Source organism: Cygnus olor, chromosome 5 (genome assembly GCF_009769625.2).
Source record: "Cygnus olor isolate bCygOlo1 chromosome 5, bCygOlo1.pri.v2, whole genome shotgun sequence".
Lineage (NCBI taxonomy): Eukaryota > Metazoa > Chordata > Aves > Anseriformes > Anatidae > Cygnus > Cygnus olor.
Genome location: NC_049173.1, coordinates 4,071,146 through 4,092,758, shown reverse-complemented (window position 1 = coordinate 4,092,758; position 21,613 = coordinate 4,071,146). Strand labels below are relative to the sequence as shown.

The following is a 21,613-nucleotide window of genomic DNA, read 5'->3' as shown; positions in this document are numbered from 1 at the left end:
GCACGTACGTGGAAAGTCAGACTGTTTGTGGAAGGAAAAAGCATTTCGCTGGGTTTTAGGTGACGCTTTTCTTAGCTGCTTTGAGAGGGCGAGGCGCAGTGTGGTTGGAGGGTGCTGATCCCCGCGTGCTGCTCTCCCGGGCAGGGTAATTCGGGTGGGATCCAACACCTCCATGAGGCTTTCTCTCCTGGGGTGGCCCTTCCTGCACTGCCCAGGAGCATCTTTAGATGGAAGGAGCTTGAGGACATGCTGCAGGGTGCTCGGCCTCCTGGTCAGGCTCAGCAAGGTTTTGCTGGGAGTTTCTTCCAGGGAGAAGCAGATGAGGCACTCACACAACCTGAATAAGCCCATATTTGCATGTCTTTTCCTCATGAAGGATGTTAGTCCCCTGCAGGGACACTGTGGTAGGGTGCCAGCCGTCCTGGAGGTCCCTGGAGAGCATCTACAGCGTCCTCCTGCTGCAGGTGGTCGAGGAGCTGAGGGGAGATGCTGTGCTGCACCTCCTGCTTGCAGCCAAGGGGGATAGGGACACTGTATGACTGTCCAGGGATGAGGCTTGGGAAGCCAAAAACTCACCTGGAGTTGGGTCTGGGGAGGGATGTGGTTGTGCACAAGTCCCTGGGGCCTGAGGGAAGGCACCCAAGGGTGCTGCGGGAGCCACGGGGAGGTCGCTCTTGGTAATCTCGGAAAGGTCACGGTGATCAGGGAGGTTTCTGAGGCCTGGAAGAGAGCAAATGTTACTCCTTCGCCCATGAAGGAAGTGCTGGGGAGCTTGAAGGTGCCAGAGGAGCTAATCCTGGGCACCATTTCGACACCTAAAGGACATGCAGGTGATGGGAGCAGTCAGTGGGGGCTCACAGAGGGACATCGGGCCTGGCCAGCCTTTAACGACGAGGTGATGGGCCCAGTGGTCGAGGGGCAAGCAAAATCAGAAGTCGTGGTCCTCACAGCGATTCAGCCCAGCCTTACAACATGACCCAAATGCTGGGGCTCACTGAGAAACCGCTTCCCCCATGTGCAATGGGAAATGCTGCTGGTGCCCCAATTCCTGGAGCCCCAATTCCCGCTGATTTCCAAAGAAATCTGGTATCCGCACAGCTGCCAGCGCGTGGGCAGCCCGAGGGGACAGATAAGAGGCTGCGTGGGGAATGCTGGGGGTTTGTAAGCAGTAAACTCCTACCATGGGATTTATATAAAGCTAAAACAACCGCCCCGCAGAGCGGAGCTACTCCTTTCCTCCCATCCTTTACCCCACCAGGCTGGCCATTTATTTTGTGTATTTTTTTTTTTTTAAGCGACCATCTGCCAACCTGCCAAAAAGAGAGTAAATAAAGAGGCGACACACTCCACTGTTACAAAACCTTGTATTAATCATCTCCCTTCACTTTCAATATAACGTTGATATGAAATATAGCCATGATTCCTAGTTACATGGGAGGAAATGAGTAATAAATACATTGGAGCAAGTTTAAATCACAAGGGTGTTTCACTGGTAACAACATTTGAAAACTGTACACTTGCAAAGACCAGCATCTCCAAACATTAGTATTTCTTTATATCAGGAAGCTTTTACATGTAACAAACATGCTATTTCCATATATGACAAAATTTAAAAAATATGCATTGCTTGGCAACATTAACTAGGCAAAAATATTTCTTTGTGCACTAACTTTGTACAGAAAAAACAGGACTAAATGCATGCATGTACAATAAAAGTCTGCCCGGAAACGGCATGCAACAGAAGAGAGTTCAAAGCTCTTTAAAGTAAGCTTACAATATGCATAAATACATAAGGGTTATATATTAATAAGGGAGGAAGTATTCTGTTTAACATTATTAACATTCCTGTTTTTTGTGTTTTTTTTTTTTTTTCTTCCTATTCCTCCCAGAGGAATACACATTCACCTTTAAGTAAAGATAAAGGAATACAAAAAATAAAACTCACTTTGCAAACTCTGATGACTTGTATAAAATCAACTTTAGTGTTATATCGTAGCTGTGTGCAAATTATACGTCTGCAGGACCTACTTTCCATCAGGCACATCCAGAAAGCCAACCCGGGGGGGGGGGGGGGGGGGGGGGGCGCATCCCCGCGCCCCGACATGGAGAAAGGTGACAACAGAAATCCTCGCGCTACGTGCTGACCCAACCCTGGCCCGTGGACCGCGAGCCATAGCGTGGCGGGGCCGCGGCGACACCCCCAGCGATTTGTGTCACGAGCTGAGCACCCAAAGGTGCCGGCTCGCATCAAGCGCCCGCGCTCCTGCCTCGGCGAAGGCCTCGTCCCCCTGGAGAAGGACGGCGACACCTCAAAAGAAAAGGGCTTTTCCTCAGCGTCGCGGCCCCGCGGGGCCATCCCGGATTGGGGTGCCGGGTTTGGGGCCGCGGGCATCAGCACCAGGAGCTGGTGGGAGCTGCCGGGGCCGCGCGCCCAACGCGGGGCGAGACCAAAAAGCGGCGAACGCCGGCGGGCCGGGAGCCGCAGGGAACAGTTGCACGTGGGGTGAATACAAAAAAGAAAGGCACTGCCGCTTTATTACTAAATATTTGACTTCACAGCCTCATTCATGCAACTGTTTTTTTTTTTTTTTTTTTCAGTTTTATTTTTTTATAAATATTTTTTTTTTAATTTTAGGATTTTATTTGTGTGTTTCTTTTTTCTTTAATCTTTAAACAGAGCTCTGTTACCTGCACTCAGCACAGGCCTCCCACAGAGCCAGGAAGGACTTCCAAAATGTAACTGAAGCCACTTTTTTTTTTTTTTTTTTTACTTAAAAACAAGGAACAGCAAACACAACTAAGTAGTTATTAACCTATACACTGTCAATGGAAAATAAGCTTAAAAAAGAAAAAAAAACAAAAAAAAAGAAAAACAACGAATTATTTGGTGGTTGTTAATAACAGACATTATCATGGTTACCAGCCATAGCAAGTTCACAAGTAATATATCCAAAATAATCTCTCTAACAATCAGATAACCTCTGTTTCTATATTCAGCAAAGGAATAAATAGAATCTCAGCTTCGGGTCTTCCTTTCGAAAGCCTGGCGCCGCGGTGCTCGCGCTTGCCGCGGGTGCTGGGTGCCCCCCAGCCTCGCCGCGCCCCCCTCCCCTGCCCCGCTCGTTTTCAGGCTCCTTGCAACACTTCCCAGCCCCTCCTGGGCTCTGGTTTTCCTCCTCCGCTCTCCTCCCTCCCGTAAACATCACCTCAAGCCTTCCGGTAAACAGGAAACCAAGAAATAGCAAACATAAAACATTTGGCACCTTTTTTTTTTTTTTTCATATATATATAAAACTACTTAAAAATGCTGCATCGCAAGCGGGTTTCCAGATCTGCCAGCAGCCGCCACCAGCCCTCCCCAGCCCTGCTCAGCCCTCAGCCCGCTTTGGAAATGACCCTGCCGAGGTCTTTGCACTGAAACCCCGCTCCCGGCAGAGCGGCCGACCGAGGCTTTTGGCCGAGCCCATTCTGGCAGCGCCGCCGTGACCCCGCTCGCAGCCTTCGCTTAGCTCAGCCCGGGCTACGGCCGTGCTTTCAGCAAAACCAACCCGCAGGAGACCACGCTCCTGCCTTGAGCAATCGAGATTTCTGTAGTTGTTATTAATTTCCTCCACCAAGGCTGTTAGAGGAGGTGGGCACGAGCCACCCTAATCCACATCCCCTCCCTGCTGCGTTTCGTGCCCCAAACCGGAGCGGCCTTTTGGTGCTCGCTGCACTCTCGCTTGGTTATTTGTGCACGATGTTTATGTGCTCGCTCCCAAACCTCCCCTCGCCTGAAGGCCAAGACCACCCCCGCCCCCCCCCCCGGCCATCCCAGGGCTGGAAAAGCCCCTTTTTAATGGGGTTTTAATAGGATTTAGAAGCGGTTCGGGCAGGCTGGGCAGATGTGTAAAGCCAGGATGCAGCACCTTCCCGCTACCCACAAGACAGAGAAACGGACACTCACTGCACACAGCATCGCCCCTCGCCGACATCCCCGGGCCCTTGGCCAGCCGGCCACCGCGAGGGCGGCCGGACAGACAGACACAACCCCCGGCAGCAGGAGTGCGCGCCCTTCGACACCGCTGCCGTGTAAACAACAGGCAGGTCGCCATTTCGGGTGCTCTTTGCAAAACTGAAAGGAAGCTTTGTTGGATTTTTTTTTTTTTGGATTTTTTTTTTTGTTGTTGTTTTCTTTTTGAATTTGCTCGCCCTTTTTCGGCTGCTGGTCCAGCCCCTGAACTCAGCAAAATGCGAGCCGGCGATGCCATGGGGCATTTTTGCAAATGGCACCGATGGGACAAGGCCAGGGACCGGGCAGGTGGCAGCACCCGCGGGGTCTCCACTTGCCCTGGCCCTTGCAAATCCTCCCCAAAGGGCTTTGGTCACCCGCAGGTGCTATTGATTCGTTGCCTGGTTCAGAAACAGGGTCTGCCCACGGTGCGCTGGTGAAGCCTCATTGTCAGCACTTTCCTGCCGCATCCCCCCCACCCTCCCCATGCTTTTTTTTTTTTTTTTTCCCATCATCACCGTTTATTTTTTGCCGTTTCCCCCTTAGCATGGATGTAATAAATGACAACACAAATTCCAAGTCTAGTGATATGTTCACAAGGACAATCTACACATTCACAAAATTAAAACAGGAGAGAGAGAGAGACAGAGAGAGAGAGAGAAAGAGAGAGAGGAGAGAAAGAGAGAAAAGGATGCAAGCTGTCGCTGAGGCTCCCGCGCGCGCCCGGACCTCGCCGCTGGACCTGCAGCAGTTGTTCTCCTGGCCAGCACCGCCGCCGCGCCGTCCTCTAGATCGTGGAGGTCCGGTCGACACCATCTGCAAGCAGGAAGGGAAAATTAGAAGGGCCCTGGGGGCTCACGCTGCTCCGCTCCCCCCCAGTGATGCCCTGCAGTGAGATGGCATTGGGGTTATTCCCCCCCCCCCCCCTTCATCCTCCCAGTGGGGTGTGGGAAGGTTTTGGGGTGCTGGTGCTGCCCTGGTGCTTGTCCCCACACTGCTCCATGTCAGAGCAGCCCCGCCAGTCCCTGTCCCACCCCTGGAGGGTAACACCACCAGTCTGGGATGTTGTTCCTGCCCTGTCCCCAGGTCACTTTTTTCAGGAGCAGCTTGGGCTTGTGGCGATGTGGGTGAGAGTTTGGGACACCCCCCCCTCCCCATCCTGGTGCATGGGGACAGGGATGGAGCTGGCCCCGGGGTTCTGCCTTGTCCCCTCCCCAGCTAATCCAGCCCGGCAACGCCTGTGCTGCAGGGATGAAAAAACAAAAAACCCACAGGTTTTTTTGGCTATCCACAGCCCCCAGCCCCCGTCCCAACAGGGACGCATCCAGCCACAGCCCAGAGCCCGGCAGTGCGGGATGCGCGACCCATCCCAAAACTGCACAAACGAACCTGCCTCGAGCATCTCCCTCCCCTCCTCCCCAGCGCACCGGGAGCTTTTACTGGGGCAGAAAGCACACCCCGACCCCATTTCCAGCCCTCCGGGCCGGCTCCCCACAACACGAGATGCTCCCCTGTGGGAGCCAGGGCAGAGCCCAAGAGCTCCTCGGCGGCCCCCCAGGACCCCATCCCAAACCCCCGGGGCGCACAGCGGTGCTGCCCGCTCCTCCGCCACCCTGCACAATGCAGAACGGGCTGCGTTATGCTCGAGGGGGGCACGTGGAGGCAGGACACAGCGGGTTTTGTTGCGGGGCTGCCCACCGCGGCACCCGAACAGAGCGCTGCCTGTTACACCGCCCCGAGCACCGCTGCCGCCTCTCCTTCAGCTCGGCCGGGTGGAATTTAAGACTTGAAAACAAACAGGTTTGTTACTCTCTTTTTTTTTTTTTTTCCCCCAAAGGTTTATTATTTTTTTTTTTTTTGCAGAGCTATTTATAGCACGACCGCTTTGGAGAGGCTTGGGGTATGCGACCTGGAAAAAAATAACTCGGAAGAGCAGTACCCTGCGGAGGAACAACACAGTTAAGCCTCGCCTGGGCACACGCTGGAGGAACGCTTCGGGTAACAGCAGTGTCCTTGTTTTCACGGCCAGGGGTGCTGCCAGCACCCTGCTGCCTCGTACAGTCCTCGCTCCCACGTCTCTCTCTCTCCCCGGGACGGGCCGTGCCATCGCTGCAGGGAGCCGCGCTGGGGGCACCCGTCCTCCCCACGGGCTCCCGTCCTCAACCGTCCGTCCGTCTGCGACTTTCAGGGCGCGAGGCACGAGCTGGTTATTCGGGAGGGTCTGGGCGCTGCGGGCTGCTGAGCTCGTCCCATCTTTGCGGGCTGGGCTGGGGGCTCCCGCGCCATCCGCGCTGGCAGGTCCGGTGCATCGGTCGGGGGCGCGTGTGGTGCCTCCTGGGGCTCTCCTCTCCCACCTTCCCTGCCCGTGCTGCAGCCTGGCCCTCCTCCCACCCCACACCTCGTCCCCATGGGTGTCCCGGGCTGCCAGCATCGCTGGCGCTGCGACTGCAACGGGACGGCTCCAGCCCCGTGCCTCGGGGCTCCCGGATCCCCCAGCAAAGTGGGGCCAGGGCTGGCAGAGGGGTAAAAATGCTCCAAAGCCTGTGAACCAGGTGGCTTTATCGCTAACTAACAGCGGACTAGTGAGCTACCACTAATTACGGTTAGCAAGCTAACTAGTGGCTAAGAAGCACAGGCTGTGCTAGTGCTGGCCGCGATCCCTGCATTCGGTTTTACCCCTCTGCACCGACGCAGCTTGCCGAGACCCCCTCCCAGGGAGCAGCGTCCATCCCGGCCCGTCCCTCAGAGCCACAGCCTGTCCCAGCCCTTGGGGGGTGCGGGGCAGCTCCCGGGGGGCTCGGCTGAGGCCGCCTGGACGTGCTGGAAGAGCCCGAGGAGGAGGGAGTGCTCACCGCTGAGCGCGTGCTCCGTCATGCTCAGGCACAGGGACTCCAGCCTGTTGTTGATGTCAGGTTCAGTCACCGGCACCTGGAACTCTGCAAGAGACAGGGACAGGAGACCCCGGTCAGGGGACGCGCTGGGGACCCTGCCCCGTGCCCCTGCGGGCACTTACGGGGTGGGAAATGCCCTTGGGTTGGGTTTCTCCAACCCCAGCCAAGACCCACCCGCATCCCAAGGTCACTGGATTTGGCGCTTCGCTTTCCGATGCAATAACCTCAGGCAAGAGGAGTTTGCTAAAATCGTCACTTTCTCCCCATATTTGCTAGCAAGGAGGTGTAATTTGGTATTGCAACAGCAGACGGATGGACACGAGGGCTGGGGGGGGCTGCTGCTGAGCCCCTCGGCAAAAGGCGCCGCTCCTTCCCTAAATACCCCGCTGGTAACCGATACGCGGCCCCAGCCCGGGCAGTATTTCAGCCCGTGGGTCAGACGCGCTCCGGTGCAAGCTTTAAATAGCGCACACGTGTGAGGCCGCACTCGGTCCCCAACCCCACCCAGCCCCGGGGCTTGCAGGACCCCAGCAAGGAACCCCTGTGGTGCCCAGAGCCCAGCAGGGGTTTGGCTCCGTCCTGGGGCTGTGCCTGCAGCCCGAGCAGGGCCATTTGGCTCCCTCTGCCTCTCCTCTGCCTGCAAAAGCTTGCTCAGGAGCAGGAACGCTCCGTCACGGGTTTCTAGCTGCTTGGTGGCATGCCATGAAAAGGTGCTAGGGAGCCCAGCGTCACGTTATTGCTTCTTTTCCTCGTGGCTTGGTCTGCATCTTTGGCAACGCTGCTCCCTAATCCTTCTATGCCCTCATTCAACACGCGAAGAGAAACCCATTGATCCACCCCCAGTGCCTGCAGAAACGCGCCCTTGTCCTGGGGTTTGACCAGTGCCCGAGAACAGGCGCTGCTTTTGCCATGCAGGACTTCTACTGCCAAAACGGTGCGGTTCAAACACCGCGGATGAACTGCTACGGAAAGTGCATCGGTAAGAAAAGCCACGCTCAAAGGATTGATGGAGGGATGCACAGAGAAAAGGGGATGCGCATCCCCACGGGAAGGACGGTCACTCTGCAAGACCCACCCCGAATCAGAGGATGCTCCTATATACAGGAACGTTTTCAGGGTGTTTGGGAAGGGAGCTCTGCAGGCAATATTCAGCTTCATTACAAAAAGAATTGCCCTCAACTGCATCAGGTCACTTCTCCTCACTGGGTGCCCCGCTCCATGTGCAACCCGAAAGTGGTCGCAGAGCCACAGCGTCCCCCCGTGACACAAATCCCCGAAGAAGGGAGCAAGGCGAGGCACTGGCACAGCCAAGCTGCTATTTATAGGGTCAGGCCCTGTCCCTGCTTCGATCCGTCCCGTGCTCTGACCAAGGGCACCCCGGTGGCTGCTTCCACGCCACGGACACTCGTCCCTTCAAGGTGTGGCTAAGCAAAAAGGCGAACGTTTGCTTCCTACCTGGCTGCTGGAACATCAGCATGGTCTGCGGGGAGGTGTGCACCGGCAGCGAGCGCGTCCTTTGCACCGAGCTGTGGCTCCGGCTGGGCATGCTGTTGCTGCCCCCAGGGTTGGCAAACCAGAGGTTCTGCGGGGTGCAAACAAAGGAACGGCGTGAGATGTGAAACAGCATGAGATGTAAAAGGTGTGAGATGTACGACACTGTGCGTGGGGACAGCGACACTGCCATCCCCATCGGTCTGAGCCCCTTCGCCCTCCTGCCCTGTATTTTTATTAATACAGCCCTGGGAGTTTCACATACCCCTATACAAATACGACAGTACCCCCTTGGGCTCATTTTCCCCCTCCAAGTGGCCGTGTGCTCCCCTCCATCCGCACCCCACCTCCCTCTTCCCTGCCCCTCTGCAGGGAGGGGAGCGCCCGCAGGTAACCCTGCACCCTGCACGCACTCCTTGGGCTTAAAAACGGGGGATCTGGACAAACTTGAGGAGGAAAAGCAAAGAAACCATATCAAGCTGTGACCAACCTGTCTGCCTTGCTTGAGGATGGCGGGGCTGGCGGCGGGGCTGCGCTGGGGGGTGCCCAGCAGCCCGCTGGGACCCAGCAGCCCCAGGCGGGCGGTGGGGAGGTTGCGGGAGGGGATCTGGAACTGGCGGGGGTTTCGCCTGCCCAGCCCTGCCCCTGCGGATCCGGCTGTCGGCAAGGAGTTGGACTGGCCGAAGCCTCGGCTGCGGAGACACAAAGCAAAGGGGTGAGAGGTCGTGGTGGGCGTAAGGAGGTCCCCCTGCGGACCCCAGCCCGCAGAGCGGTCCCGCAGCATCCTTCCTCTTGTGGGAGTCACCCTCCCGCACTTCCCAGGTTAACAGTTATTTTTTTAGGGTTATTTTACTCGTGCAAAGTGGGCCTGTTCTCATACGCAAGCTGAAATAACGCTTTTGATTGCCCAAACAAGTGGTGCCTCGTTGCTTGTGTTTTAACTTCCTCCTTCCATTTGGGCAGACCCCGGGCTCAGGACACGAAACCGCCTGAGCCCCACAGGGTCGGCTGTGCCAGCATCCCTCCCCACGGTGGTTTTGTGCATTTAAAAGCAAAGAGAGGAACGAGACAAAAACGACCGGATAATCCTCGGAAAGCCACGCAGCGGGTTTCCGACCATGCTCAGAAGACACGAGCGGGCTGGGATCCCAAAACTGGATCAATCTGCTAGGCGGAAGCACGGCTCAGTTTCTTTAAACCTCGGCCAAAAAAACGCTCTTGCCATTCAGTCCACGAGCTCCGTGAGAAAAGCAGAATTGGCTGCGTGGTCCTGCTCACCCGTGGCGTCCCGGGAGCAGGAGGCTCAGAAGAAACGCAAAGTGCAAACCGCCACCACCCAGAGGCAGCAAGGGAACTCAAGAGCAGCTCAAGAGCATCTCCCTGGTGGCTCTGCCAAAGGGACGGCGACTATTTCGAGCTGGCATCTCCAACTCATGCCAGGACCCGGACCAAATGGGTCTGTGAAAACCTTCCTTCTTGTCTATTCTGCTTCTGTGCCTCCCGTGAACACTGAAATTATTTGGTTTTCCCATTCCGAAATGCTTCATTTCATTCTGCTGGGGAAAACTCCAGTTCTGCATTCGTTGTTGTTGCGTCCCTGGATGTCCCAACGCACTTGGTTATCCCCAGAATGTTTTGGTTTTTTTTGAGAAGAAAGAACTTGCACAAGCTTACAATTAAATATACTCAGCAGAATGCAACAAAAGGCTGACATTATTGTTAAAACCGATCTAAAAATATCCATTCTTGAAATAACCCAGCCGCTTTCTAGGATCACCCGAAACTCAGCGCGGATGTGAGTGCAGGGGGTGTTCGTAGCACCATGCCATCTAACCGCAGCCCCTGCACCTCCACGCCTCGTGTGGGCTTCCCATCTTTTTGCCATTTCAGGGCTTTTTGGTGAAACTCCGGCACTGACCTAACGAGTAAAGGGCGGAAGGACAGGGAGGGAAGCAGGCAGGGCAAGCACTGGCTGTCCAGCGCGGGGCCGCCCTCCCCTCGCTCAGCCCCTCGCCGGCTGAGCTGCACGTCTGTGAAACGGGTGCAGTCGTGCTTCCCTCCTGCTTCTGGCCGGGTTTCATCCGTACGGTGCCTGGGGCAGGGGCAAGGCCGATGCTCCGTGCAGGGGTAGCACAAAGCAGCAGCTGCCCTTGGAGCATCCCAGTCCAAAATGGGGATTTGAAGCCGGGCACGGGGCCAGGCTCCGTCCCCCCGCAGCCGCCCCAAACGCCCGCGTACCTCCGCTGCTGCCGATAGCCCGACAGCTCCAGGAGGGATTTCCGAGGGAAAGACCTAAAGAGTTTTTGCACCTGCTGTTTCCATGACAACAGCCGTTTCTTCTGGATCTCTGTAAACGCCTGCCCGAAAAAAAGAGAGAAAACGGGGAAACACATGAATGTTTTTCTGAACGGAATGGGGAGGGACGTGTATGTACGTGTGTGAAAAGCAGCAGGCAGTGGTGTGATCCGAGCCCCACCAGCAGGTCCAGAAGCAAACCCTGGCCTCCCTCAGGGATTTACCCGTCTCAGGTCAACGCTGCCACCCCCCCAGGCAGAGCAGGGCATCCCCAAAGCCCCCACTGTGTCCCCTCCCCATACTGCCCCCTGCATTGGACCCTGGTCCTGTCTCTTTCTTGGGGCCAGACTCTGCTCCTGGCCCTGACACCCACAGGGGGGTCACCTGGGGCGAGCCCCCCACCCTTGGGGCTCCCAGCAAAGGTCACCCAGGCAGGGGAGGGGATGGATCTGTCCCAAAACGGCCGCCGCTCCAGGCTGGTGGTGTGGGTTACGGGGGCACCCACGTGCCCGCCGCCGCTAACTTTAGACACCTCCGCGCCGCCAGCGCAGAGGAGCGGAGGTCTCCGGAGGACAGCCTGCAGGCTAATTAGCGGCTGGCTTGATTGCTCCGAGCCCATGGGGTGGCTGTGCCTGAGCCGGGTGTTGCTGGAAACCAGCCCCTGCTGAGCCCCGCGTTTCCCGGGCTTCGCTCTGCATCCCCAGGCGTCTGCTTCCTCCTCCGCTCCCCTTCCACAGCCCCGCACGGCTGTCCAAAAAGTCTCGGCACCATTTCCAGGCTCCGATGCTCTCCAAAAAGAGAATGAGTTGGAGCACGATGCTCTCGCCCCTCCAGCTCCTTGTCCTTGCCTGTGTCTGTGCAAAGCATCAGGAAAACCATCCCCATGGGGCTGACCCCTGCTCTTCCACTCTGTATTTCATGCAAGGTACCCAGAGACTCCCTGCCTGGCAGCTGCACCTCCTTGCCAGGGGTCCCCGGGGACCAAAACCAAACACCGGGTGCCACCACCCTGTGTTTCAAGGGGCCAGACATCCTGCTGGCAGGATGCACCAAAAATCACCTCGTGCACCCAGCTCCAGCTGCAAAGCCGGGGTCCGTGTGCTGGGTCCCTACCGCCTGCACCCTCGTGCTGGGGTCTGTTCTTCACCCCTTCACCCAGCAGCCGCTCGGGCCGGCAGGAGCACGAGGAATTTCCCAGCTCCAGGGCCGTGCGATCACACCAGCGTGGGGGGAGCGGCGTGCCCGTGCACCATACGGGCTTCACCGCCCGCTCCGGAATCGCTATTAATACCCCCCAAAAATATTTGTGTTAGAAACCAGAGCGTTTCTATCAACAGGTACTTCGGGAACGGTTTCTGAGCGGTGAGAAGAACATTTTGGTAAGATCCGCCGCCACTCACCTCGTGAATTAGACACTTGTCTATAAGCTGTAAATAGGAGCTTATGTTCTCTTCATCGGGTCGGGAAACTAAAAGCTGTGTGCATACTGCAAAAAAGAGAGGAGATAAATGGTAACGGGGCTACTGAGCTGGGAGCAGGGCTTCAGATGCTCTATTTGCCTTCATCAATGAGAAAAAATGCCTGTCCCCAATTCCTGCCGTGCCGTCCTATCTTTAGGGTCAGATTTTGTTCTCACTTATGCTGGTGAGCGTCCAGACGGGCACCTTCTAAGTCACCAAAATTAGACCTGGGCAAGCCAGGAGCGCAGGACCTGCCTCCCTTCCCCTCTCCCCATTACGACATGCGAAAGGCAGCGTCAGCAAGAAGATCTGCTCCCAAAAGCTGCCCCGCTGCAAATGGGCTCCCAGGGGTGACAGCAGGATTTCAACCTCTTTCTGAGTGCATGCTGTAAAAGCAAGTGCAGAGGAATCCTCTGGGAAATTTTACACCAGATTCCTATACAGAAAACATGTATTTTTTACAAAAACGGCCTGAAGCAGGGACTGGGCTGATGTTTCCTTTGTGGAATCCCTACAATTTCTTTCTGTTCCTGGTCTCCCGTGCAAGCCTGCGGATGGTCCCCGTCCCCTTCACCTCTGTGCAGTCAGCACCGACACCTCAGATGGCACTGAGGGAAGGTAGGGCACGTCTGAGCCCACACAAACCTGCTGCAACAGCCCTGTATATGGCACACGATGCCGCTCCCTACCTCACATTGCCGCTCAGCGCGTTAAGCTCGACGCGATGCCCTGCACCCTACGCCCTGCGTGGAACGGCACCTGCACATTTTGGTGTCCTGAATCCAAACTGGGGCTTAAAAAGGAGCTCGGACCCAGCTTCCCTGCACTCGGGACACCCACAAAACCCCACATCCACTCACCTTTCCCCATCACTCTCGTGAACTGGCCGGGCAGGTCGCCTTCGGGCAAAGGGGCCCCCCCCGACTCGCCCTCGCACCCCGGCAAGTGGTGCTGCTGCATGCCCCCCGCGGCAGAGTCCTTGCAGTCGGAGCCTTGGCTGTCCGAGCCCAGCAGGGACGGGGGGTGATGCGAGTCCGCGTCCCGGCCGTGCTCCTCTGGGCTCGAGGTTTGGGAACAGTAGGCTTTGATGGGGGTGAGGATCATTTGGTGTAGTTCCTGCAGCGGGACACGCAGGTTGCCGCCTTCCAGGATGTCCTGCGGATTCAAGACAGGAGAAGAGGATTTGCAGTGACAACAGGGCATCGGTTGAGAACCAGACCGGCACCATTAATCCCAGGAAAACCTCCCGTGAAGCCGACTGTTATGGTGGATGTCCCCGTCTACATTGGGCCAAACTGGGGGCACGGTTTTTCTCCCTGGGTGGGAGAAGGTCAAGGGGAGCTGGGTGGGATGTGGTTGGACACAAAAATGGAGACCAAAATGCCAGAGGTGAGCTGAAGTCCCTGTAGGAAAAACGTTCAGCTTGGAGATACTGGGATCCCCTTCTCCCAAAGACACAGCGTCAGTCTGTTGGGCACTATTTTCTGGGGAAAATTCCTGCTATGCTAACCAGCGGAGAGGGGTGGAGCAGCTCTTTCCAAGAAAGCAGCGATCTTTAGCAGTAAGACACTGCCCAAAAAAATCAAGTCACACACATGCTCTTGTTTAGCCTCTAAAAAAAAAAAAAAAGAAGAAAGAAAAAAAAATTGGATAGGAAGCCTGGAAAAACCGAGACGTATCCTCCCAAATACAGCGGGAGCTCACTGGTGGCGCTGAGCCCTAGCCCAGCATGGTACAGGGAAAGCCCCCAGCCCAAATTCCCCCCGTGAGCTGCAAGCAGCCCAAAAGCAGCCCCTGGCACTTCTCTCCCCTCTCTTGCTGTGTGCGTGGCTGGCCGGGCCAGCTGGACCGGGCTGGCGCTCCCGCACCGAGACGGGCAATCAATACCATATTTCAAAACCGAGGCGGAGAATTAGGAGAAGAGGCTGTGCAATTGCCTGGAAAACACATCACCGAGGCGAGCTCAATCCAGTGGGCTGTCTCTCTCTTGGATTTAACAGTTATTAGTAATATATGGGGGTAAATATGGCTTTACTAGCTCCTGCGATACTGAGCACAGTCCCATATTATAAATAAATAGTGAAGCAGTGAGCTAACGAAAACACCAATAAATAGCAACACACCACAGAAGTATTTAAAAGCCCCTAGTGGGAGGCTGCGCAAGTTGCTGTTTGAGGATGGTGCAATTAAATATAATATAATATCGCAATAATAAATAGCGAGAGGCCAAGCGAGCTGCTCCCAGCAGGTCTGCTGTGCTGGTGCTCCTCTGCAGTCAGCTCGGCAGAGGTTAAGCTTGACAAAAGCTGAGCGGACAAAGAAATTTCTCTTTGTTCTCCTTGGAAATTCAAAGTGCTGTTCAGACACCGTGATGCGTGTTGGATGGTGCCCTTCATCACCTGGAGTTCGGGTGTTTCTGAGCACCTGGAGGCATGACTGCTCCTTTCCTCCCAAAATACAGAGGAAAAGGCAGGGCAGGCTGGCAGTTGCAGCTGGCCAGGCAGTACCTGGGCTTGTGGCAGAGCTGCAGGTAATGTCCATCAGAGCTCCATGAGTGCAGGAGACAGATTAGAGCCCACTCTACAAAATGCAGTCCCCAGAAACATCTGCATCTGGTATGGAAGTGGTGTGAGATAGCATTCAGATATGGCCAAGGCAACCACAGGTTTCTGCACAAAGTTCCCAGCAACATGCGTGACCATGGAGTGCTGCACCCAGAGCCAACCCTTGGCTATTGTTGCAGTTGGAAAGTAGGAAATATAAAAGTTGTTGTGATTACTTACCCTTTCTAAAGACTTGAGCAGGTTTTGTCTTTCTTTTAGCTTTTGGATACTGATGACTATTTTGTGTCTTGCGCCTTTGGTAACGTTCTGCAAAAACAGCACAGAGCCTGGCATTAACACTTCCACAGGACAGCTGCATCAACCCAAAGCCCTTCTCCCCTAAGTGGAAAGGGCTGCTACAAATTAATCGAATTCCCGATTTGCAGGGAGCATAGAAAATCACTTAGAATTTGCCAGAGATGCAGATTTCCAGCTAGCCCCTTCCCTGGTATATCTCAAATAGTGAAAGCAAAGGCATTGAGCAGACCTCTTTATCCCAAGGATAACACAGGGGTAAACGTGAGAAAGGGGACGTTTTCAAAGGTTAACAAGGAAATCAGCCACCAAAGTCCCACTGACTTCAAGTAGATCTAGGTACTGAAGACCGTGCCCCTGAAATGCTCAGACTTAATCCCAACCAGACAAAACCCCAAGTGCAGCTCCCGTGACGTGGAGGAGGATGGTAATTTCACCCCGGGACTGCAGTCAGAAGTCCAGGATGTGACCTTTTCCAGATGCAACATCATTTTTTCACCCTCCCAAGGCTCAATTTTCCTTTTTCTGTTTGCTTCCCAGCCACCCGTGGGCAGAACACCTTCCAGTCAAGGACATAAGAAGAGGCGCCCAAGGTGAGCGTTGCAGTCCCGGGAGCGATGGAAGGGGCCCGCGGCTGACGGCTTTAGGACTGACAGCAGACATACTTGTGCCTCCAGCTGGCATTCGGTGAGGGCCATCATCTCTTCGTACGTCATCTGCGAGAAGAGCGCCGCGTACTTGTGCAGCCGGAGACTCTTCAGCCAGGCTGGAACATCTGCAGCACAACGAGAAGAGGAGAGCTCCCGTTTAGTTTATGACGCTGCTCAATGACGCGCGATAACGACGGGAGGAGTCTATCAGGGGCTGGGTTCCCCGTGGCACCTGCTATCCTGCTGATGCTTCATAGTCATAGAATCATTAAGGTTGGAAAAGACCTCCAAGATCACCTGGTCCAATCATCCCCTACCACCAATATCACCCATTAAACCTTGTAGTACCACAGGTGCCACATTCAGCCTTCAGGCGCCTTACTGAACCTCGCGGGACCCTTCGGAGGATGAACAGCTGTGGATACTGATGGCTGGAAGGACCACCACCTGGTTGAGGACATGTCCTCAGAGGTTGGGTTTTAGCCCCCTGGCTCTTGAAACCTCTGCGATCCAAGCACTATTGCTTAAACCAAGATAAAACCACTGAAATTTGCTCCAGTCAAGCATCCACCAAGCTTGGTGGACCTACTGCTATACACTGAGCCCCCTTTATCAAGAGGGTTGTCATAAAACGACTTAAAAACGTGTCCAAGAGCTGGGTTGGCCACCTCGATGCCAACACCCTCCTGCAGACAGCACGAGCTCATGTCAGGAACACGGGAGCCGCAGAAGCGACCGGCGGGGCTGAGCCTGGGATGAGCAAACGGCTGTGTTGCAGACGGCGGGCACTGATTTATGGCGTGAGGGAAGCTGGTATGTGCTGAAAATTTAAACAGTCGCTTAAAGAGAAATAAAGAGGTTTTCATTGTACTTTTGAGCATGGAGAAATGATGCGCTGTCAAAGACAGCACAACCCGTTTCAGTAGCTCCAGCCAGCTGGCAGCTACGCTGGGTCTCGCAGGCCTGGGGGACCCATGGGAACACCCCCAAGGGATGCACCCAACGCGTGATGATGCTTTTGCTCTGCATCCCAAAGGCTTCAAATGTTCTGGCAAATTGGGACCTGCTTCATTTAGCACCTGAACCTGACAACAGCCCTATCATAGCCTACCCCATGCACTCTGCTGGCATCCCCGGCAATCCCCTTGTCTGTTAGTCCTTGTCCCCTGCCTCATCAACAAGACATCTATGAGCACAATCACCACCAGCAAGGGCTGGAGGCAATGCTGGCTCTCTGGGGTCTGCCTGCTGAATGTGCCCTCCAAGCTGGGAGGAGGAACCCACCCTCCATGAGCCTTCCCAACCACGGAGTCCCATGGTCACTTGCCAAAGGAGGGTCACCCCAAAAAAGGGCTGGGTTGTGCGGTGGGACCGAGACCCTACACGCTCCCCCTACAGAGACCCTGCTCAGCTCATGTCAGCTGAGTGCCAGGTGAGCTTCCATTTGGTGGGACCGGTGGGTCTGACAGTGTAGCTGTGCCAGGGCTTGCTGGTTTTTGGGAGGCACTTCTGTCTGCAAAATACATGCTTCGACTGCTGTGGGTGCCAGAGCCCTGCTCACAACCCCAAGGCCAGTACAAGGACAACCTTCAGTAACACGGCCAACCTCAAAGTTTTCTAGGTCGCTCAGGACCTCCACATGGGAAGCATGAGGCCATGGACCCAAACCACTGCCTTCTGTCCCCTGACACAGGTCAGTATTCGTGTTTCAATCAAATTCCTCAAATACTGTGTTTGAAGGAGACCAACCCCATACCAAACACGGGGCATAGCAGTTGCCGAGCACAGACAAGCTCAGGAATGCCATTTTCCAAAAGTCCCAACGTGTGACCATCCCAAAACCAACCATCTAAAGCTTCAAACCAATTTCTGCTTAAAAACATTAAAGGTATAAAGAGGAAGCCCCCTTCCCAGTGCAGGTGGGGAGAGCAGGGACTTGCAGGTTTGAATCTCAACTTCATTTTATGGAAATGTGCTGTTATAGTGATGACATTAAAAGCCTGCCTGTTCGTCTGTCCCCTGGGGACATTTGGCATATGTCCATGTCAATGGAAAGCCCAACTGGCCACTTTCAGAAGAGAGAAGCAACTTCACACACACATAAACCCAGCAGAAAATTCCCCTTCCACAGAGAAGAGGCAATCAGGAGGAGTGAGGCTGTTCAAGGTGATTTCATGGTCCGTGGAAAGTCCAGCTTCCCAACGATCCCCACGGAGCCATGAGCTAGCCGTCCGCAAACGGAGCTCCTCTTTAATCACCAATTATCGGGACCTAATTGCTAAGTCACGGCATGAGTGCCAGAAACGCTGGGCCTGAGGTGAGCAGCAAGATGAGGATTTCCACACCGCTCGTGGGCACTGTCCTCCAAATGCGTTAAATGCCAGAGCTTGGGCAGCACACACATATTTGGGTGCTGGAATGGAAATTCAGAAGAAATTTTGAAGGGGAACGATTCATCCTGCGGCCAACATATACATGGATGCCTTCCGAAGTGCCCTTACAGCATCCCACATCCCAGCCCATTTTGAGCCTGCTGTGTGCGGCACAACCCCCCAGCTCTACCCAAACTCTCCCCCTGGTGTGCCCCAAGCTGTGCCCGGGAAGGAACGGCTGGATGGACCGACAGGCACCGTGGGTCCTCATCCCAGAGGCTCATCAGGCACCGGAGGGGGACCTGGAGGTCCCGTGGTCTCGCCTCGCTGCAGCAAGTGGAGAAACCACCAGGAAAAAGCCGAAGGGAATGTCTCCTTCGGTGTGGAGACAGAGAGAGAGCAGGGAAATACGTGACGTTACGGGAATCGGACCACAAATGGGAGGGATGTGCTACGCCGTGTCGCACGGGGTCCCTGGTGGGTCTGCTTTCACCCGCTGTGTCCCCGGACACCCCGGAGGGAGCAAGCTCAGGGAAGGTGCAGATGAGATGACACCACGCTGTGAGAGCCTGCAGGCGCTTGGGGAGACGTGGCTGCAATTCAGAACGAACTTGGCAAACCCAGAAAGCGGTCTGGATGAAATAAGACGCAATCCAATAAAAATGCACGAAGCTGTGCATTGATGCAGGAACAATAAACGGCACAAGCTGAGGGCAGGGAACGGGCAGTACTTTGTGCGGGGAAGGTCTGGGGATACAGGGGGTCACACGCGGCCAGCGGTGTTGTGTTATTTGAGAACGATGAGCCGCACAGCAACAGGAGCCCTGTCTGTATGGCAACCCCGTCTTCCCTGCTCAGCCCTGATACCGTGTCCAGTTTTGGGAAGCACACCTTCAAAAGGATACAGGCTTTCTGGGGGCAAAAAACAAAACGGAGGAGAAAAGCAAGAACAGCCCCGAGTTTAGAAAATACCATCTGGGGAGAAACTGGATTGGTTCAGTCTGAAGGAAACGCAGCCGAGGGGAGACGACACTACAGTCTTCAGGCACGAAACCAGAGGCTGTGGACATCTGTTTTGCATGTCCCCGGGGAGCAGGACAAAAGCGGAGCGGCTGGCTCAGTGGCAGGGGGAATCGAGCAGCGAGGTTCGCAAGCAGTGGCGAGGAGGGGACAAGAGACCGGGCTGGGGCAGGAGGGCTCCTTGGGCAACAGTGCCTTTGGGTGTCCCATTTGGTTCTCCCAAGGAAATGGGGCGGATTTGGCCCCATCTGGGTTAGGATGGGGGGGATTTGTTACTTTTCTTTGGAAAATTACTGCCCTCCCAGGTCCCAGCACTGTGGCTTTGCATCACCCGGAGCCAAGCGCAGCGCGGTCTCTTCCCCAGCTCCCCCAGCAGAAACCTGGAGAAAGGACACGTGAAGCAGACCCCTCCGTGCCATCGGCTCCTGACGATGCTCTCCCTGATTACGAGCTCGTTAGCGAGCAGAGCCCGTTAGAAAACTCTCCCGTCACATCCACAGCCCGCGGCCACTACCCCAAGGCAACGTTCTGGTGCAAAGCCCAACCAGGCGGAGGGCTCAGCGCCAAGCATCTGCCTCGCAGGGCAAACCGTGAGGTTGTTTTCATGCATTTCTTCCATGCAAATCACACAAAGACGGCCAGTGCCAGCTCAAACACAGCTCCGCGTTAGAGAGACCCGTACATACCCAGATTTGTCTGCATTTCGAATAAAATCAGCCCTCGTGGCTATTTAAAAAACAGATTTCCTTATCACCGGGCTTCACGTGATAAGAGTTGCTTGGCATTAATAAAAAGCAACCGCCTCTGCTGGCGCAGTGTTATGCCATACACCTTACAGCAGCGGTTTAAATGAGTCTCTGATAGCTGGGGGTCCATTTTCAGTCATTTTCTCTGCTCAGAAGAGCACAGGGGCTGTGCGTTCGCCCATTCTGTGCAGTTATATCTATTTATTCCCCTACAGCCTCAAGTTTGCTCTCCCTCCATGACTGCAGTGATGGGGTTTCATTTCTGCCTTATTTACTAACAGGATTACAAACCTTTATTGCTAAAAGTCTCTGTGAAAAGCAAGCATGAGGGGAAACACAACTGAAATATGCAGGATAAATTCAGTCCAAACAAGCATCCTGAGCCAAAACTTCCCCAAATACTTGGTGGGTTTCTAGTCACACCAAACACCACAATGACAAATTGCCCATGCCTTGCTAAACTTAACTGTTTTTCACTGTAATTAAAGAGAAAAAAAAGAGGAAGAGAGCACCACTCGCAGCTAAAATCCACAGGCTATGGAGAAGATTCAGCTTTTCGGGGAGGGAACACGCACCTCTAGAAGAAAACCTAACTCATCACCCTACACGACGGTGGCGAGACCAACCCTGTCCCTGAGGCTCCAACCACGACCAAAGCCCGCGTTCCCCAAAACGGCCCCAAAGGGCCCAAAACGTCCAAGCCTCGGTCCTGGGGCCAGGCGGGGGCAAGGGGGGGGGAGGCATCTCATTTGTCACTCACCTTTCATACCACTCCCTTCCTCCTGGAATGTGTTACGAGCGGAAGGCTGATCTTCTAAATGTTCACTCCCACCACTTCCCGAAGAGGCTACACTGCTTTGTGGAGACAGGGGGGCATGATCGGAAGGGATGCACTGGGGTCCTCTAGCTCGTAAGTCCTCATGAGACATCCATCCATGTCCTAGAGGCTGGTTTGGCACATTCATGGGTGGGGTAAGGGACACAGAGCGTTTCAAAGGGCTGTGGTGTGTCTGGCCTGAGAGAACTGAAAAAAAATAAAATCAAACAGGTTATTCCCCCCTCGCGGCCCGGGATGCAGCAGAGTCCCCTGAAAAAATAATAATAATTAAAAAAAAAATCAAATGCGTGGTGGTTCGGCACGGTGCTGATGGTTTCACGGTGCCCAGGGCTACTCAGATCCTACCCTGACCTCTCTTGGCCTCCTGGGATGGGAAGGGGACGGGCGTACCTGCAACAGGATGGGGTTACCCGAGCTTGCTGGGGTTGCTTAAGGAAGGGCGTTGCATGGATTTCTCCCCAGCAAAAAAAAAAAATAGGGGCTGACGTCTGTCTTGCAGGAAAGCTGCAGATGTTATTTCGGGGGGAATGGGAATTTTCAAGCAGCTACACTGAGCTCATTAAAGTCGCCCAGCTAAAATCATCCGGACACGTATCCTGCCCCAGAACCAAACCTTTCTGGGAAAGGCATAGAAATTCCCAGAATGGGAAAGCCATCACAAACAGACACAGGGGAAGCCTCTCTGGGTTAGGACTTGGCTTATGCCCTGAAGCGCGAGCATTTACTCATCAGCCTAAGGTAACCGTGGAGGTACTTATTATCCAAATAAATGTCTCAGCCTCTTTTGAGTCCTATCGAGCTCCTGCACGCAGTCGAGCTATCGTCAGTAATGAGAGCATCCCCGCGCCTCAGCCCAGCAGGTGTGCTTTCATCTGCACGCTGCCTTTCAACCCTCCCGAAGAAGCAAAACGCAAAGCAACGGTACAAACACAGCCACGACAAAGAGGTGCGTCCGAGTCCCTCCAGAACCCTCTTTGGAAGGCTCTGTATTTCTTTTTCCT

The 21,613-nt window shown here is 54.9% G+C and overlaps 1 protein-coding gene across 3 annotated transcripts in view; it reads right to left on the bottom strand.

Moving 5' to 3' along the window:
* Nucleotides 1–1,350: 1,350 nt before the first annotated feature.
* The window catches only part of SAMD4A (sterile alpha motif domain containing 4A), an 83,387-nt gene continuing 63,124 nt past the window's right edge, over nucleotides 1,351–21,613 (bottom strand). For 2 of the 3 annotated variants that reach the window (XM_040559728.1, XM_040559730.1), the window contains exons 4-13: nucleotides 20,535–20,798; nucleotides 15,652–15,761; nucleotides 14,912–14,998; nucleotides 12,989–13,283; nucleotides 12,069–12,154; nucleotides 10,612–10,730; nucleotides 8,864–9,065; nucleotides 8,338–8,464; nucleotides 6,844–6,927; nucleotides 1,351–4,807 (exon numbers count right to left, since the gene is read on the bottom strand). In XM_040559728.1, coding sequence (XP_040415662.1) covers nucleotides 4,779–4,807; nucleotides 6,844–6,927; nucleotides 8,338–8,464; nucleotides 8,864–9,065; nucleotides 10,612–10,730; nucleotides 12,069–12,154; nucleotides 12,989–13,283; nucleotides 14,912–14,998; nucleotides 15,652–15,761; nucleotides 20,535–20,798 — 1,403 coding nt within the window. In that variant the 3' untranslated portion in view covers nucleotides 1,351–4,778. The remainder of the gene's footprint in view (nucleotides 4,808–6,843; nucleotides 6,928–8,337; nucleotides 8,465–8,863; nucleotides 9,066–10,611; nucleotides 10,731–12,068; nucleotides 12,155–12,988; nucleotides 13,284–14,911; nucleotides 14,999–15,651; nucleotides 15,762–20,534; nucleotides 20,799–21,613) is intronic. The other variant, XM_040559729.1, reaches the window with a different exon arrangement.